The 18,728-nt window shown below is 38.4% G+C and overlaps 1 protein-coding gene across 1 annotated transcript in view; it reads right to left on the reverse strand.

Moving 5' to 3' along the window:
- The window catches only part of LOC131973815 (receptor-type tyrosine-protein phosphatase beta-like), a 33,958-nt gene extending 15,651 nt beyond the window's left edge, over positions 1-18,307 (reverse strand). Inside the window, exons 1-10 of the mRNA XM_059335904.1 lie at positions 18,261-18,307; positions 15,723-15,943; positions 12,489-12,884; positions 8,649-10,294; positions 5,917-6,178; positions 2,410-2,721; positions 1,948-2,211; positions 1,059-1,322; positions 713-988; positions 339-605 (exon numbers count right to left, since the gene is read on the reverse strand). Of these exons, the coding sequence (XP_059191887.1) occupies positions 339-605; positions 713-988; positions 1,059-1,322; positions 1,948-2,211; positions 2,410-2,721; positions 5,917-6,178; positions 8,649-10,294; positions 12,489-12,884; positions 15,723-15,774 (3,739 nt within the window). The 5' untranslated portion in view covers positions 15,775-15,943; positions 18,261-18,307. The remainder of the gene's footprint in view (positions 1-338; positions 606-712; positions 989-1,058; positions 1,323-1,947; positions 2,212-2,409; positions 2,722-5,916; positions 6,179-8,648; positions 10,295-12,488; positions 12,885-15,722; positions 15,944-18,260) is intronic.
- Positions 18,308-18,728: the final 421 nt, after the last annotated feature.

The raw sequence follows: 18,728 nt of genomic DNA on the forward strand, positions 1-18,728 counted from the left end.
TAGAAAAATATTATTTTTTCTTCAGTTTCTTGTTCATTTTAATGCGTGGTACAACTAAAGGTACATTTGTTTGGACAAATAAGCTAATATCTAGCTATTTTCTATGGTTTTCTTGATGATGATTTTGGTTATTATCAAGAAAACCATAGAAAATAGCTAGATATCAGCTCTTAAATTAAACTCTTATGAGCTATTTTTGTTGTTATCATTAAATTTGTCCAAACAAATGTACCTTTAGTTGTACCACACATTAAAATGAACAAGAAATTGAAGAAAACAAGGGTGGTCTAATAATCTTTTTTCCATGACTGTAGTTGTCTGGATTGAATCAGACGTACTGGTACGTGCGCTGACAGAGGCGGAGTTGCTCAGGTTGCCAATGTTTGTGGTCACAGTGATGGTGTAGCGGCGTCCCGAGGTGAGGAAGTTAAAGGTGCACTCTCTGGCCTCCCAGGGCAGGACCCTCTGAGCCACGGTGGCAACAGGATCCACCTCCTTGAGGACCACTGTGTAGCCGTCCCACTCGCCAGCCGGCCGACTCCACGAGACGCTCAAAGTGGATTCATCAGCATGACGTACGACCAGCTGCTGCACAGGACCAGGAGCTGCAGAAAATGATGTATTATCACACCGTATATTTTATTATTTTCATTTGAATATATTTTTTCTGGATGTGTAAATATCACTCAACATGAATAAAATGTGAACTGACCCAGACGTCCGCTGCAGAGCGCCGTGTTACCCAGAGTGCCGCTGTGAACGGTGACCTCGGCGTCATAAAGCCGGCCCGGCACCAGGCCAAGTTGGAGCGCTGAGAAGGCATACTGTCGGCTCAGTTTACTGATGGTCCGGTTCACCAGGACCACTGAGCCGTTCCTTAGCAGGATGCTGTAGTTCTCCCAGTCTCCTCTGGGCGGTGACCAGGTGAGCCTCAGCATCCCGCCGTTACCGCTGGTCGCCACGGAGAGAGACGAAACCGGCTCAGGGACTGAAACAGGAAGGGGGACATTAAAACAGAGACGACAGACTGAGACACCTGTGGTGGACATGTGCGCTACCTGTCCTCCCACTGGACCTGGTCTCAGAGCTCCGTCCTCCTGCCGTGGTACGGACTCTCAGCTGGTAGCTGCGACCGGGCATCAGATCCTCAAAGACCACCTGCGTGACATTGGGAAGTAGGCGGCGCTCCTGGGTGGTTGAACCAAGAGCCGACAGGGTCACCAGGTATTCGTCCACGCCCCCTTCAGGTGAGACCCAGGACGCCTGCAGACGGTCTGAGCTGCCAAAGTTGTCCAACCTCAGATCTGAGACCAGCGCGGGGACTGCAGAGGTGAAAGAAACGTATTAATTATTATTGTTCTATTATTATCATTCTTTACTTTGGTTTAATTCTTCTCATCACCACAGAAGTCGATGTGTTTCTCATCAGTCTCATCAGTCTCTCTGATAAGGACAGAAGGTGTGCCTCAGGGCTCATCTCTGGAGCTACTTCTTTTTTTTCCTTTTCTTTTAAAAAAAAATCTCCCCCAAATCTGTTCCGACTGTTTCGACAATTCAAAAATATGATACTGTGATTTAATTAACATTCATTTTAGCTTTACTTTGAAGGCTGTAGGCCTTAAGTAAAGCTGCACATTCATATCAAACATAGTCAACTGTCGACAAACTGTAAACCATCTGAGCCCCCAAACTTAAACAAAGTAAAGACATTCATAAAACACACCTGTTACCTGTACCTGCAGATCAAACAGGGAACAGGGAACAGGGAACAGGAAGCTGCTGATGACAGCATTTTATTGAATAATGTTGATTTGAGTCTGTACCGTTTTTCATTTTCATTGTTTTTCAAACTCTGTCTCATTTAAAACTATTATATTAATCTGAAAACTTTAAGGAAAAGTAGAAGAACAAGCACACACACACACACACACACACCAAAATACCCACCTGTTACGGCCTGTGTGGAGGTGTTGCTCTGCAGGCCTGCAGCCTCTCTTACCACAGTGACGGTGTACTTGGTCCCTGGCTGCAGGCCTTCCAGCTTGGTGGCGGTCTCCGTGTGTCTCAGAGTGACATTCTGCAGCAGAACCTTGTCCTGATCCGTCAGCAGAACCCGGACCCGCTCGGCTTGACCTGGACCGGCCCACCACGAGACACTAAGGCTGTCCGAGGACAAGGACACCACTTGCAGGCCGCATACAGGAGACGGAGCTGCAGGACGGAGACACGTTGGAGGAGTTAACATTCCCGCAGCTGAAGGAAGTTATGTTATTTATGAACAATTTTCAATTAAAATCTAACAATATTTATAGAAATCCCACCTGTGGGAGCCGTCCTGATCATAAATACAGTATAGTAATAACAGTATCATGATTATTATTAAAAGAATAATAATAATAAATTAATAACCTGTGGCGGCAGTCTTGCTGATGGGTGTGGCGCTCTTGTCCCCGGTGGTTGCCACCACGCTGACGGTGTATAGAGTCCCGGGGACCAGCGAGGTGAACCCGGACTGGGGGGCTGCAGAGTCCATGATTCTGGTACTGGTCCTAGACCCGGAGCTGGAGTCCTCCAGAGTCACATCGTACCAGTCCACGTGACCGGCAGACCGAGACCAGGACACCCGCAGACCTACAGGACCAGCATGGACTGCAGACCGGCTCTTACACTGAGCCTGGATCGGGTCCAGCTGGACCTCCAACCCAACTGGAGCCACGGGGTCTGAGACAGGACAGAAGATCAGAGGTCAGTTGGAGCGCCTGTCTAAAGATGTCATTCAACTCATTACATTTTATATTTCCATAAACAATTAAAATGCAATAAGTATCAAAAAATATTATTATTATTTGTTTTTATTTTATTATTATTATTTGTTTTGATTATTATTATTTGTTATTATTATTATTATTATTTGTTATTATTATTATTATTATTATTATTATTATTATTATTATTATCATTATCAGATCAAATAAACTGAATTCCTGAAATAAACTGACAATCTAACCTAATGTTTGAACCCACTGGCTGGATTGAAACATATGTCTTCGATAAAGAAATCACCAAAAAACACTGTTTATCACAGAAAGAAAATGTAAAAACAAGCATTATCATCAGAGTTTTGACTTTCCGACATTCCTTGAATAGATCATCTGTTACAAAAGTTGAAAAAGTAATTAAAACCAAGCTAAAAATTGTAATATTTCTGTCAAAATCACTTTATTCATCATCTCTCATTTAAAATTTGACCAAAAATAAAGCATATGCACTAACCAGATCCTGTTAAAAAAAAAAAAAACATTCTAAATTCTGCTCCTCACTGACACTGTGAAGCCATGATTTTGATTCTGCTGAGACAAACGGTCACATGACAAATATTCACCGAAAATCTGTTTAAACGGAGCAGAGAAGAGAGGACAGGAGAGGCTGGAAACATGGTTCAATATGAGGAGCAAACTTTTTTTCCAATATTTGTTACACTTGTGGGCAAAAAAAATATCGGAGAACTTCAACTCGTGCTTTTTCTTTGTAAATGATGTTTGAGCATGTTTGAGTTGTTCCCACTTCTAGCCATGATTGTGCTGATTCCATAGAGCTGAACGACTTATAGATTTTATATTTTGCGGTAAAATACAAGGCCACAGTTAGTAAAATGTAAAAAGAGCAAAAAACGCCATGAAAAGGCTTGGGGTTCAGAGGGTGTGTGTGTGTGTGTGTGTGTGTATCCTGTGTTTGTGTGCAGCTGAAGGTCGATCAGATTGTTTCGGAGACGTTTCCTTGTGCCAGCAACGGACAGGAAACTAAGCGTGGGGGCGGAGCCTCAACTGTGACCTGCTGTTAATAATGTTTCCTCTCTGAGGACACTTCACTGCTTCCTGAGACATCCTGTGGACAAAATGTCCAACGCTGACAGCACGGAGACAGATGTCCCCTGAGACAGATACAGGTCTCTTCTTAAAGTGAGACAACTAAAGTGTGAAAAGTACTAATACTAAAGTACTCGGCTACAAGTTAAAGTACTGCAGTTAAAAAGTAAAATTCTTTACTTCACAGTACATTTATGTATGTAGATAAGTAAAATAAGTAGACTTAAAATAATATTTGAAGACCTTGACAATTCCCAAAAACAAATTTAGGTGCCTAAAAATTCAATAAATTAGAAAGATCGATAGATGTAAGGATTGAAACATGTGCTGCAGCAGAAACAATGTGAGGAAACAGGAAGTTTCTGGAACAAACACTTGAGATGAAGCTGTTTGTTAGAGAGCTGCAGTGTTATTAAAGGGCTAGTACGCAGGATTTTATATTCAGCAGCTCTGAGTTGATCCTGATCTGTGTCATAAGCCATAGAGACACCTGTCTCCTCTAAAATATGGGTGTATATACATATATATACACACTCACCTGCCACAAGATTAGGTACACCTGTTCAACTGCTTGACAATGCATATATCTTATCAGCCGCATACAAGGCAGCAACTCAATGCATTTAGGCATGTAGACATGGTGATGTCGACCTGTTGAAGTTCAAAGTGAACATCAGAATGAGGAAGAAAGATGATTTAAGTGACTTTAAACGTGGCATGGTTGTTGATGCCTGACTGCTAGACAGACAAACTGCTGATCTGCTGGGATTTTCATGCACAGCTATCTCCAGGGTTTATAGAGAATGGTCCGAAAAAGAGAAAATATCCAGTGAGCTAAAATTCCTTGGTGATGCTAGCGGTCAGAGGAGTATGACCAGACTGGTTGAAGATGATAGAAAGGCAACAGTGACTCAAATAACCACTCGTTCCAACCAGGTTATGCAGAAGACCATCTCTGAACACACAACATGTCCAACCTTGAAATAAATGAAGACAACACCAGTTGCCACTCCTGTCACCTATAAACTAAATAATAATAAATATAATAATAAATATAACTACAACTACAATTTGCACAGGCTCACCAGAATTTGACAACAGAAGATTGGAAAAACAACATGAAAGCATGGATCCATCCTGCCTTGTATCAAGAGTTCAGACTGCTGCTGCTGGTGTTATGATGTGGGTGATATTTTCTTAGCACATTTTGGGCCCCTTAGTACCAACTGAGCATGGTTTAAACACCACAGCCTCCCTGAGTATTGTTGCTGACCATGTCCATCCCTTTATGGTCACAGTGTACCAACTTCTGATGGATACTTCCAGCAGGATAACATGCCATGTCACAAAGCTCAAATCATTTCAAACTGGTTTTCTTGAACATGACAATGCGTTCACTGTTTTCCAATGGCCTCAACAGTCACCAGATCTCTATCCAATAGACCTTTGGGATGTGGTGGAACGGGATATTGGCATCATGGATGTGCAGCAGACAAATCTGCAGTAACTGTGTGATGCTATTATGTCAGTATGGACCAAAATATCTGAGCAATGTTTCAAGCACCTTGTTGAATCCATGTCATAAAGAATTAAGGCAGTTCTGAAGGCAAAAGAGGGTCCAAGCCGAGACTAGCAATGTGTACCTAATGTAGTGGTCGTGAGTATATAGTTAATCTGGACCCTGTGAATCTGAATTGTGTGAATCTCAATTTTTAATCTAAACTGTTTAATCTGAACACTGTAATCTGAACACTTTAATCTGGACACTTTAATCTGAACTCATTTATCTGAATTATTTAATCTGAACTGTGTGAATCTGAACTCTAATTCTTTGAATTTTGTGTTGCAGCAACAGATGTTTCTGTCAGAATAACTTAATTTTAATTTAATTGTATGTTAAATAAACTGTTATGATAATAAAGATAAGTCAGTAACAAAAGCTATTATTATAATTAGACTATTAAATATAGTAATATATTTATATATATTTTTATAATAATAATAAATAAATAATAGTCATAATGAATATATGAGATACTCTGCTTCTCACCTGTGTGCACCGACGTGGCGCTCCTCTCTCCGTCCGTGTTTGAGACGACAGTTAATGGGTACAGAGTCCCTGGCTGCAGACCAGCGAGACGACAGGTGAAGCTGCTTGCCGACGCTCCGTCCTGGTCACAGCGAGCAGATGCCTGCGGGGCACCATCAGCGATCAGGCTGAAGTTACAGGAAACGCTGGCGCTGCTGAACGACACGGAGACAGAACCGGAGGTCGAAGTGACGTCTGTGATGTTCACAGAGCAGAGGGAGGCCTGAAATGAGAAGTGACGTCACAACAGGTAAGCCAGAACTACATTCTTAAAAATAAATAAAAGAACAAGTAAAATATGAAAGATTAAAATAATAAAATGTGCATAATATAAAAGTTGGGGGTCACAGCCTGATAATCAATATTCAATCACAGCGTATCAGAGAGTACTTCTGACAGTAAGATCCATATGTTTCCAGGGTCAGGTAACTTTGAGGCTGAAACATCGGTGTGGAAAAAAAGCATTATATTTAATATTTAATAAAAATAGTTATATTTATAATAATAATAATATAATAATATTAATAATAATGTATTATGTATATTTTATTACATATTTTATTTAATAAGTATTATATATATTTAATCTTTAATCAATTAATAAATATACTGATTATTATCATTATTATTATACATTCATATTTTTATGTATTTTGTTTAATACATATTAGATACATTTCATTTTTAATAAATTAATAAATACACTAAATTCCAGCTACATTTAAAACCCTGCCTCCTTATTACTTATTACTATTATTCATTTAATATCTAATAAAATCAAACTGTAATAATCCTACTGACAGTTTACTAAAATTAAAAAAAAATGGCTGCTGTGTTATTTTAAATCTACAGGAACAATGAAGGCATTATCTTTTATTTTTTATTTATAGTGTATGTTAGCCCTGACCGTTGATTTCCAGGTGTTTTGAGCAGGTAGCCTTCTGATTGTACTCAAGGCATGAGTCACTCACCTTGTTTATGCTCCAAAATAAAAATATCCAGCATGTTGCACTGCAGCTGAGCATTGCGGCCTCTGATTTAAATCCATCCGTTTAAATAAGAGAAAATACAAATGGTGCTGATGAGCTGACATACCGAGAATATAAAGTGATGAAGATCTGTCAGTAATTATTCAGTTTGTCACATCTGCAGCCTCCTCAGTTGATGGAGTCTCACTGCTGTTCATATAAAAGCTGCAGATTTCATTAATCAGTCAGTCCAAACTCGATCTTTAAACTTTGGCTGCGCTGTGAACAGACCCTCGCCCCACCCTGCCTTCCTTCCTGCCTGCCTCCAACTTTCTCTGTTGACCTTTAGCTTCAAACTGAGCTCCATCAATCACAACATCGCTATTGTTACAGTGGAACTAGAGTTAGAGCGCCAGACAAAGGCTCTTATAATAGAAAAGCTTCGAAGAGAAACAACTCCATATTGAATAAACATTCATGAGTTTGATCAATATTTCAGTTCTAAGAAACTCTTTATTATGTCCGCACCGCAGGAACCGGCGTTCTTGGAAAGTCATGTTCAGGGACTTTCCAGAGGCTGTACTCTTCCAGTACAGGAGGAACCATGAGTGACCGAACATTACAGTGATTGGTTGAACACAGCCAATGCAGCACCAGCAAACGCCATTTTTAAAAACCTGTTATCTACAAAGCACAGCTGGTAACATAAAGAAGGGAAGAAAACAAATGGAGTGACAGTGAAGTCCAGACTTTCCTGACCAGATATGTGTTTTACTGCCAATTGGCAAACCACATGAGGAGGAGGATAAAACACCAGCTAACCCTGAAACTAAATGAGAACTCCACAGAGCTGACAAACAAGTCTGTCAAATTTGTATCTTTTACCTCCCAGAAGGGTTCAGATCAACTCTCTAAAGAGGAAAAACCAGGATAAACTGCAAGTCAGTTATCTGCAGTCTTTAACTGGAGTGATGATGACACTGTCATGTCAGTTACACTCTGCAGAACAGCTGGTTACATTTTGTGCAACCAGCATTAGGCTATTAAAGTAACCACAGAAATCCCTGTTCTCAAATGTAACCTTGTGCTCCACATTTTAGCTTTAAATATCACCTGGCGCGCCACAATTTAAGCTTCAAATATCACCTGGAGCGCCACATTTTAAGTTTTAATTATCACCTGGAGTGCCACATTTTACCTTCAAATGTAACCTGGTGCTCCACATTTTCAGCTTTTAATATCACCTGGCACGCCACATTTCCGCTGGCGCGCCACATTTTTAGCTTCAAACATCACCTTGAGCACCACATTCCAGCATCAAATGTAACCTGATGCTCCACATTTTAAGCTTCAAATATTCCCTGGAGCGCCACATTTTAGCTTCAAATATCATCTTAAGCGCTACATTTTAGCTCCAAATATCCCCTGGAGTGTCACGTTTCAGGTCAAATTTCCCCTGGAGAGCCACATTTTAGCTTCAAACGTCACCTGGCGCACCACATTGTTTTCTTGTTTAAAATAAAAAATAAAAAAAAGATTTCAGTCCTATGTCCCGACTCCCAACAACATTGTGTGTACTCTGAGGAGATCTATCTACAGGATTCCCAAACTGCTGTCCATGCGTCATAACAAAGATTAATGGGATTGAAAGTAGTTATGATAATGCACCACAATAACAACACAGCAGCAACCAGATTTCAAATGTAAAGCAACAGGAACACTTACAGTTGTAGCGGTTGATCCTGAAGTCATGGTTTGAGGTGTAGTTGTAGTCGGAGGAGCTGTGGTGGTCGTGGTTGTTGTTGGAGCTGCAGGTGGGGTACTGGTAATGGTGGTTGGAGTGATGGGTGGTGTGGTTTTAATGGTTGTTGTTATGACTGCAGTTTCAGTGGTTGTAGGTGCTGTAGTTGGTTCGGTTGGGGTTGTAGGTGCTGTAGTGGGTTCAGTTGGGGTTGTAGGTGCTGTGGTGGGTTCAGTTTGGGTTGTAGGTGCTGTAGTTGGTTCGGTTGGGGTTGTAGGTGCTGTAGTTGGTTTGGTTGGGGTTGAAGGTGTGGTCAAGGGTTCGGTTGTGGTTGTAGGTGCTGTAGTGGGTTCGGTTGTGGTTGTAGGTGCTGTAGTGGGTTCAGTTGGGGTTGTAGGTGCTGTGGTGGGTTCAGTTTGGGTTGTAGGTGATATGGTGGGTTCATTTGGGGTTGTAGGTGCTGTGGTGGGTTCAGTTTGGGTTGTAGGTGATATGGTGGGTTCATTTGGGGTTGTAGGTGCTGTGGTGGGTTCATTTGGGGTTGTAGGTGCTGTGGTGGGTTCACTTTGGGTTGTAGGTGCTGTGGTGGGTTCAGTTTGGGTTGTAGGTGTGGTCATGGGTTCGGTTGTAGTTGCAGGTGTGCTTGCCAGACTCGTAGTTGTCACTGTTGGAGCTGAGGTGGAGATCCTTCCGGCTGTGGAGGATGTAAGTGGAGCGTCTTCATTGGCCACTGAGACTTTTAGATGAACTGTAGAAACTGTCAGCAGTGTCGCTGTTGGTGAAGATTGGGAAACATTCTGCAGGGCTTCAGGGGTTGACAGTGGACGTGTGACCGTGGTGGATTTCGATGTCAGATCCGCTGTTGAAAGTGAGTGAGCCGTCATAGGTAGAGGTTCGGTGGAGGTGGAAGCAGGTGAAAGGATCCTGTCAGTGGTTGAATGTGCTGTATCAGTTGTGTTTTGGTTCAACTCTGTAGATAAACCAACAGTAGCACCAGAGGTGACCTCAGACGTGACCTCAGATGTGACCTCAGACAAGACCTCAGCAGTGACCTTATTAGTGATTTCGGAGGTGACCTCAGTCGTGACCTCAGTCGTGACCTCAGTAGTGACTTTGGATGAGAGAAGATGAGTGGCGTTTGTCTCTGAAGAACCTGTGGAAGAAACCAGAGTCACAGGAGCAGATCGAGTCTCAGGATCTCCTCTTTCGGTGGAAACTTCTCGCAGTCCTGACGTTGTCTCAGCTTCGGTTTTGAGCAGAAGAATGTTTGTTGCTGACGAACTCTCCGAGACGTCAGTACTCTCCGAGACAGACCTGTCAGTGGTGGACACAGCTGGACTTAAGGAGACAACATGGCTGCTGTTTAGAGGCGACAGCTCTGTGACTGAATCATCAGGGCTGAAGTCTGCAGAGACCGACCTCCTTGTTTGAGGTTTGGAGATGTTGTTCACATATGTTATTGGACTGTGGACCTCTGAGGTTGAGAGGTCTCTGGTGGTCCAGAGGGTTTTCGCTGTGTCTGATGATTGTTCGTCAGTGAGGGCAGGACTTGTGATGGTGCCGACAGTGCTGGAGAGTCCCAGTGGTTTATGTGTGGAGGAATAAAAAATGTTGGAGACAGAAGTGGAGTCTGAAAAATAAGGAGAAATATACAAATATATGTCAAGAACAACTTGGCTTAGTTTTACCTTCAACACCTTTTACAAATGAAAATAATTCCTCTAAACTGACTTGTTTCACATGTTTTTAACCCTTTGAGACCTGCCACCAACTTTTTGTCTTTTAGAAGGAGCCTTAGTCTTAATGCTAGGAATACATTTTTACCAACATGACATAATAACTGATATGTCCGTCTGACCTCCAGATATTTGAATAAATTGGGTTCTAAGGGAACCCGCAAGTCTCCTCTTTACAGACATGCCCACTTTATGCTGATAACATGCAGTTTTCCTCCTGCAGTACAATGTGCAATTTTGTCTTGTGAATATTTGTGCATTGTGGGGTCCCTTAAAATTCTGATCCATAAATCGGGTATGACTGGAGAGCTGAGACTTTTGTCGATTCAGTGAGCCAAATTTTATGCATGATGATGTTAGTTAGTAAAACTTGTGTAGAAAGAGCTGTTGTGACCTCTAGGATAATCACAGCTTCATGAAATTTTACAACCACAAACTAGAAACCTAGATCATTCAGATGATGGCTTTCCACACTATGTTGACAACCACTCACCATACAGTCGCTCAAAAGTACAGAAATCTACAATGTATCAACATTTTTAACCTTTTTAAAAAAAAAAAATTTTTATCAATTCTTGATATTAAAAATGGCAAATGTTTGCACCAAAACTGTGGAACAAATGGTATTAGCCCCGAGAAATTGCTGCAACAACTTGTATCTCTGAACTAGAAATTTTTAAACATTCTGAGAAATAAAATACATATTCTTTGTTAGGAGAACAAAGAACAATGTCAATGACCTTCTGAGGAGCACCTGAACAGTTACACATGTGACTCATGTTTAAATGTAGTATTTTTATAGTATTATAGTGATTACTTTAGAACCAACAATATACTGGTGGATAATAGAATGTGATGCAGATGTTCAGATGCAGTGTCACAGAGTTTGTTTTTTATTTATGTGCCATTAAAGAGAGAAGCTGACAGAGAAACGCTGGCTGAGACTTTGACAGGAAGCAGCTCTGACGTTCTTGTTGCCTGACTGAGTGAAACAATGTGAGGAAAGTCCTGAACAAACTCACTTCCTGTTCCTGACAGGTATCATCACCTCAGGTACACTTCAGGAACTCACTGCATTGTTTCAAAAAGTCACGACTTCAGCTCTTCAAACAACATTTAATATAAACCAAGTTTAAAACTTTAACTATCATTAAATATTATTAATATTCAAGCTGTTGTCGTCTCAGCAGAAGTGAAAGAAGAACTTAGAGCATTACTGCAGTAAAAGTAGTAATACTACAGTGTAGAAATACATATACATTATTTACTTGAGTACAAAAGTAGTACAAAAATATCAGCATAAAATACATTTATATACGTATTATTTTATATTATATATATATATATATATATATATATAGTATGTATCTAGATAGATAAAGATATAGATATAGATTATATATATGAATGTTTTTATTTTCTATGTTGTTATTATTATTATTATTGTTGTTATTATTATTATTATTATTATTATCATTATTATTATTATTATTATTATTATATAAATTATAAAAATATACATACCACCAGTGATGGGATGTACCAAAGTACATTTACGCAAGTACCGTACTTAAGTACAATTTTGAGGTATTTGTTCTTTACTCGAGTATTTCTATTTTATGTAACTTTATACTTCTACTCCACTATATTTTGAGGCAGATAACATAAACAATATGATAAATTTAAAGTAGCCTTTTTTTAAAAAATTATATAAGCATATAGCAGTATATCAAGATGTTAAAATGACCCATACCTTAATATATTTGGAATATATAAAACAATCTGAGTAGGTTCATTTTGCATAACAAGTACTTATTTACTTACTTTTGATACTTTAAGTCCTTTTTGATGCTGATATTTTGTACTTTTATTTCAGTAAGTTTTGAATGCAGGACTTTTACTTAGTGTGTTTTACTAGTGTAGTAATTTCACAGTGTGGTATTAGTACTTTTACTTAAGTAAGAGATCTGAATACTTTTCGCATCACTGCATACCACAAATGATACAAAAAATGTATTAATTAAATAACTAATAACACAATTATTGTAATCATACATTTTTGTACAGGTGTGTCGTGTCTCATCTTACCTGTCTGTGGACATAAAGACGTGATCAGCTGATTCCCTCCTGAGTCAACCTTGTACTTTCTCCACTCTGACGTCTGCAGGTTTCCTCCAATCACAACACGTGTCCCCTGTTTGTTCAGGTAGAGGTGAGCATCAGCCAATCCAAATGCACCGTCCGTGTTGTTACAACTCCACGCCGGCGCAGTACTGCAGCCGCTCAGCGTGGCGTGTTGGAGCGGCAGGTGGGTGCTGGGGTCGGCCCACAGACACCTGGAGGACTGAGCGTGGAGCAGCTGGCCTCCGCCCAGCCACGTCCACTGCTGGGTGGGGTCCGTCACATCACAGCGTCCCAGGAGCACCACCTGACCCTGGGCCGAGAGACACAAGCTGTCCGGGGGGGATGAGACGAGGAAACCAGCTGAGGAGAGACAAATAAAACGTTTCTGTGGTGATCAGATATCGTCACACTGTTAAAATAATCGGCTATGTCATTTTTTGTGAAAATTGTTTTTTTTTGCCTAAATCATCTCCTCATGACGCCGGCCACCTATGGTAAAATCACCTACATCCTCAGTTGATCAGATCATGTGATTTTACCCCTTTAAGATAATGGCCTATGTCAAGTGTGTGACTTAAGCTGATTTATTATGCCTAAGTCAAAATAAAATGTGACTTAGGCAATTTTTTGAACATGCCTTTGTGACTTAAGCAAGATATGGTAACACTTTATTATGAAGGTGTCTACATAAGAGTGACATGAGCGTGTCATAAACATGACATGGGATGTGTCATGAACATTAATGACACTTTGAAGTAACATTAATGCTCATGATACTTGTCATGTCATGTTTCTGACAGGCTTGTGTGACTCTTATGTAGACACCTTCAAAATAAAGTGTTACCATATCTTGCTTAAGTCACAATGGTATGTTCAAAAATTGCCAAAGTCATTTATTTCTCTTAAGTTACATATTTACACACAGTGTTATTACTATGCCAATAGCCATCCTTTGTTACATCCTTTTTGAGTGAAATGATCAATAAATGTCATATGTTACACTTTTGGTGAAGTTTTTTGTGTTTCCTGCAAAACTTGAAAAAATGAGTTAGGCGATTATTTTAACAGGGTGACAATATATAATGATTTTTTATTCTAATAATAATAATTACTACTACTACATGCAACAACTTATTTATCCTATTGAACATGCTAAAATATATTTTCTCCAATATGCAATATCTGTAAAATGCAAAGTACTGTCAGGAAACAAACAAACACAAAAATATACATTTAAGTGATAAATGTAAAATAGCAGAAATGCATGTATATAATGTGGATAGAATGTATGTATATGTCTTATTTTTTATATCCTTATCCTGTATTCTATATCTGTGTGTCTGTATCTTGAGCTGCTGTGACAACTAAATTTCCCCACTGCAGGATAAATAAAGTCATATCTTATCACTTCACAGAACTTCACTAAACTTTAATATTTTTTATCTTTTCATCTTAACTAATCTAAATAACAGTCTAATTTGGATTTATGAGTACATCCATTTTATGCTACTTTACATTTTTTACTTGACAACTTTTAAAACTACGTTATTCTGACAGCTTTAGTTTCTTTACAGATTCAGATTATTAAAAGTAAATATTATGAATAATAAAAAATTATTATCATAATGGATTGTATAAAATAATGAATGTGAGAATAACGGCTTAATAATTATAATACAATGATATAATATGTATTATTCTTCAGAATAAATACTTTACTTTATGTGCTTTAAGTACTTATGATGTGTGATGCTGATACTTTTGTACTTTTACTTGAATTAGATTATGAACGCAGAACTTTTACTTGCAACAGAATATTTCTACACTGTAGAATTAGTACTTTTGATGCAGCACTTCGTCTCCTCTACTGAGATGATTGAATAATAATAATAGTCTCTAAAGATAAAGTCTCATTATTTGAGTTTATTCTGAAGATGCTGATACTTTTACTTCAGTAAAATGTGTAACAGAGAGTATACATTGAATAAATAAAGTACTTATTAATAAAACTGACACCATATAGTGAGTATATAAAACTTTCTTTGAGTACATCATTACTGTGTGTTATAACTGACGGTGCATTTACAGACAGAACTTAATTTATTTAGAATTTATTTTAAGAAATTTTAACAGAAAAGTACTTTGATTAATCAAAATGTAAAACATTTGTAAAAATCGATCAGTTTTAATGTTTTCTGGTAGTAAAAGAAAGAAAGAAAGAAAGAAAGAAAGAAAGAAAGAAAGAAAGAAAGAAAGAAAGAAAGAAAGAAAGAAAGGAGAAGATTGTTAGTTTTACTACTTTTTGTATTTATTCAATATAAACTGAGTAATTTAAAAAGTACTAAGAGAGTTACATGCTGTTTCCTGTGCTACAGTACTCATACTCACTGAGTACTTCTTCGCTCCTTATTATCAGTGGTGGAAAGTAGATCTACTCAATAACTGTTCTTAAGTACAATTTGGAGGTACTTTACTTGAGTATTTCCATTGTATGTAACTTTATAATGCTATTTCACTACATTTTGAGGCAAATATTGTACTTTTTACTCCACTAAATTTAGCTGACAGCTTTAGTTACTTTTCAGGTCGAGATTTAACATAAAAAATATGATAAATTAAAAGTTACTATACACTTTAAAGTCAACAGTATATTAAATAGTTAAAATGAGCATTATCTTTACAAAATTAAAACATTGCTTGCATAAATTAATCAATACAAATAATATAATAATATATTACAATCTGAGTGGGTCTATTCTGCATAACGAGTACTTTTGCTTTTGATACTTTAAGTACATTTTGATGCTGATACTTTTGTACTTTTACTTCAGTATGTTTTCAATGCAGGACTCTTACTTGTAGTGGAGTAATTTCACAGTGTGGTATTAGTTCTTTTACTGAGTAAGAGATCTGAATACTTCTTCCACCACTGCTAGTTAATACGACACCTTTACTGTGTAATCTCTTTTTGAAAAAAGTCGGAAGATGTTTGTATTTGATCAAACACCAAATCAGAACATGTTAGTCTGCTTTCTCCCTGGTCCTGACCCTGGTCCTGATCCTCTCCCTGATCCTGATCCTCTCCCTGATCCTGATCCTCTCCCTGATCCTGATCTTGATCCTGGTCCTGGTCCTGGTCCTGGTCCTGGTCCTGGTCCTGGTCCAGACCACCCTCCCAAGCACCCCTGCAGTACTCACACACACAGCTGGAGCTCAGGACGGAGAGTAGAAGCAGCATCGTAGCGTCCATGTTCCTCGCAGGTTGTCCAGCTTCAGATGAGCAGCCGAGCTGAAGGGAAGTGCGTCTTTGTGAGCAGGAAAAAGTCAGCGAGCAGCGTTTCCTTCTATTCAGGCTTCACGGAGAAGGAGTCGTCGGAAATACCAGAGTCCATCCCACATGTTCAGCTGCTCTGATAAACCTGCAGAGGAAGAACACACAAAACAATGTGGAGACAAACATGTTATTAAAACAATCAGACACTAATTCTTAAATTTTACTTTCAGCCACACAGTCAGAACAGATCCACTGATTCTCTACTCAAAGCTTAATTAAAGAAACATTTCACATTCTGGACAGCAGCCTGCAGGGTAAAAACATTTAGTTTTTCTTCATAATGCTGGTAGATCACTTTAGAAAAGAAAAGAAATCTTTAGGCTAAAGGTTTTTCATCTGAAAGTGAAATAATTCTGAGAGAAATCTGATTCCTGTCTATTCTAAACACTTATTGTTCAACACTTTGGACAAAAGTGTGAAATGAATGTGATGAATTACAATATAATATAGATGAGAGATATTAATGTGAATGCTGAAGCTAAAACTAAAATAAATTGCTTAAAATCTATAAATCTTAAAGTTCAAATGAACTGCTGACTTTATTAGAAATAATAATAATCCATTAGAAAAGCTACGACTCAACACTATTACAATTGTATCTCATTCTCCCTGCTGAGAATCTGCATTTCTAGTATAAATATTCTTCAGGTTTCTAAGAGGTTTTGTCGGCTTCGAAAAGCTTGCGACCTCTTCAGAAAGCCTCACACTATCAGAGCACCAAAGTCCACAGGATCCTCTAAAAAGGGTGATGCCATTTTCCAAGAGAATTGATTGGTTAGTAGGCGGTGCTTTTATAGACACTTATTTCTTATTGAGAAGATAACCTGGTCCTGACCAGGTTATCTTCTCAGCATGAGTTGCCATGGGGATCTAGCCAGATTAAAAGAGAACCACCTTCGTGATACTGAAAACCCAGGGTTAGAGCTGAAGTTACCTCGCTCACCCTCAGATCTACTGGTAAACTGCAATTACAATCCAGGGGTCTTTATTTTGAAAATTCCAGCTAAGCAGAGCCACTGTGAGTTCCCTATTAAGCTAAGTTATCTGAAGTTAAACTGTAAAACTGTAAAAGCTAAGAAGCTAAGAAAAAATTTGTAGTCTTGAAATTTCTGCAACTTTAAAGTAAAAAAATGAAAAAGCAGAAGAAAAGCAGAATCATATCAGGAATAAACTTAAAAGCTGAACGGTTTATGTTTGAATGAAACATGCAAGAGAATAAATATACGATGTTCAGGTAAAGTTCATGTTTTGCTCTAAAACTTTAAACATTCAAACTTATTGTTGATCAAAACTTCTGTCAGATGTTTCATTTTATAATATTATTTTGAACTGAAGATGGAAAACTGTATTTTTAGTTTTTCAGAGGACACAAACAAACAAACAAACAAACAAACAAACAGTTAACTAATTTATAATATATTATAGTGTACAGTTTAGTATATTGTAGTTTTAAATAAACAACATATAAATACAGGAGCTGACAGCTTGTATTAATAAAAGCTGTGAATAAAATTGTTCGAGATGAATGAAGTTTTCTTCCTAAACTTTTTGAGGTTCCTGACATTCTGAAGTGAGATTCTTGTTCCTTACTCCCTCCTGATGACAACGAAAGTTTTTGCACCTTTCTAGTTCCAGTGGAAGTAATGGTCCCCACAAAGAAGTAAAACAACATGGTCCACATAACCTCATAAAGACGTGTAGGTGTGTGTGTGTTTCTGTGTGCGTGTGTGTTGAAAAGTGTTGGAGGAAGCTCCACCCTCAGCGGGAAATCGTGCTGTTTAACCTCGACAAGCCCAGATATAAATACACACACACACACACACACACACACACACACATACACACGAACACACACATCACTTCAGGGGCTACAAAGTGGGGCCCGGGGACCAATTCTGGTCCTCAAACTGAAACAAACAGATAAAAAGTTATACGGACACCCATAAAGTTGGAATAAAATATATTTTTGAATCTCTTTCCATAAAATGATTGTGAAAATGTGATTTATTATTACCAGGTAAAGTGTATATCTTCCAAAAAACTTTATTGATCAATCTCTTACAAATATATCACAATGAAAATGAAACCTCAATTCACAGAGGATTATGTCTGAAAAACAAAATTATTCCAACTTTAAATAAACTCCATCTGGAGAGTTAAATATAAATATATCGGTATAATTAATATCATAACGACACATGATAAATAAACAATAACTATAATGAATAAATGCTAACTATATTGAATTAATAACAAACAATAACTATAACAATAGATAATAAATGTAATAAATAAAAACACTTTGTGGTTGATGGTTTAAGAAAGCAGAATAAATATAATAATTAAATAATAACTATGGTTAACTCTCTCTGTGGTCGTTCTCAGTCTGATGGAGACGTTACCTCAGAGCTGTGTGTCCACTTTGTCCTTTCACGTCCTCACAGAGCCAGGGATCAGAGGTCAGAGGTCGGTGTGTTCAGGGTCCTCCTCTTGCTTTGATTGGTTGAGGAAATGTCTCACTGCAGAGGAAGACGAGGCAGGAAAGCAAGCTGCAAGGACAGGCGGAGAGGAAGAGCTTGACTCACAGGGTGTGGTGTATGTATGTGTGTGTGTGTGTGTGTGTGTCTGACTGTAAATTCATAAATTAAATAGTTTTTCTCGTGTGTTTTAACATGTTCATACATACACCAAAATGATAGTCTGAGGAGAAACAGAAAGAAATCACAGAATTATTTTCTCTGAGGAGGATTTTCCTGCTGATTTTTCCTTATTTTTTTATTTATAGCATCATTTTAGATTTATACACGTATTATTTATTGCTGATTGTTATATGGAAATGTTTGTTTTATTGTTGATTCTATGTACAGCAC

The sequence above is a fragment of the Centropristis striata genome, chromosome 6, assembly GCF_030273125.1.
Source record: "Centropristis striata isolate RG_2023a ecotype Rhode Island chromosome 6, C.striata_1.0, whole genome shotgun sequence".
In the NCBI taxonomy this organism is placed as follows: domain Eukaryota; kingdom Metazoa; phylum Chordata; class Actinopteri; order Perciformes; family Serranidae; genus Centropristis; species Centropristis striata.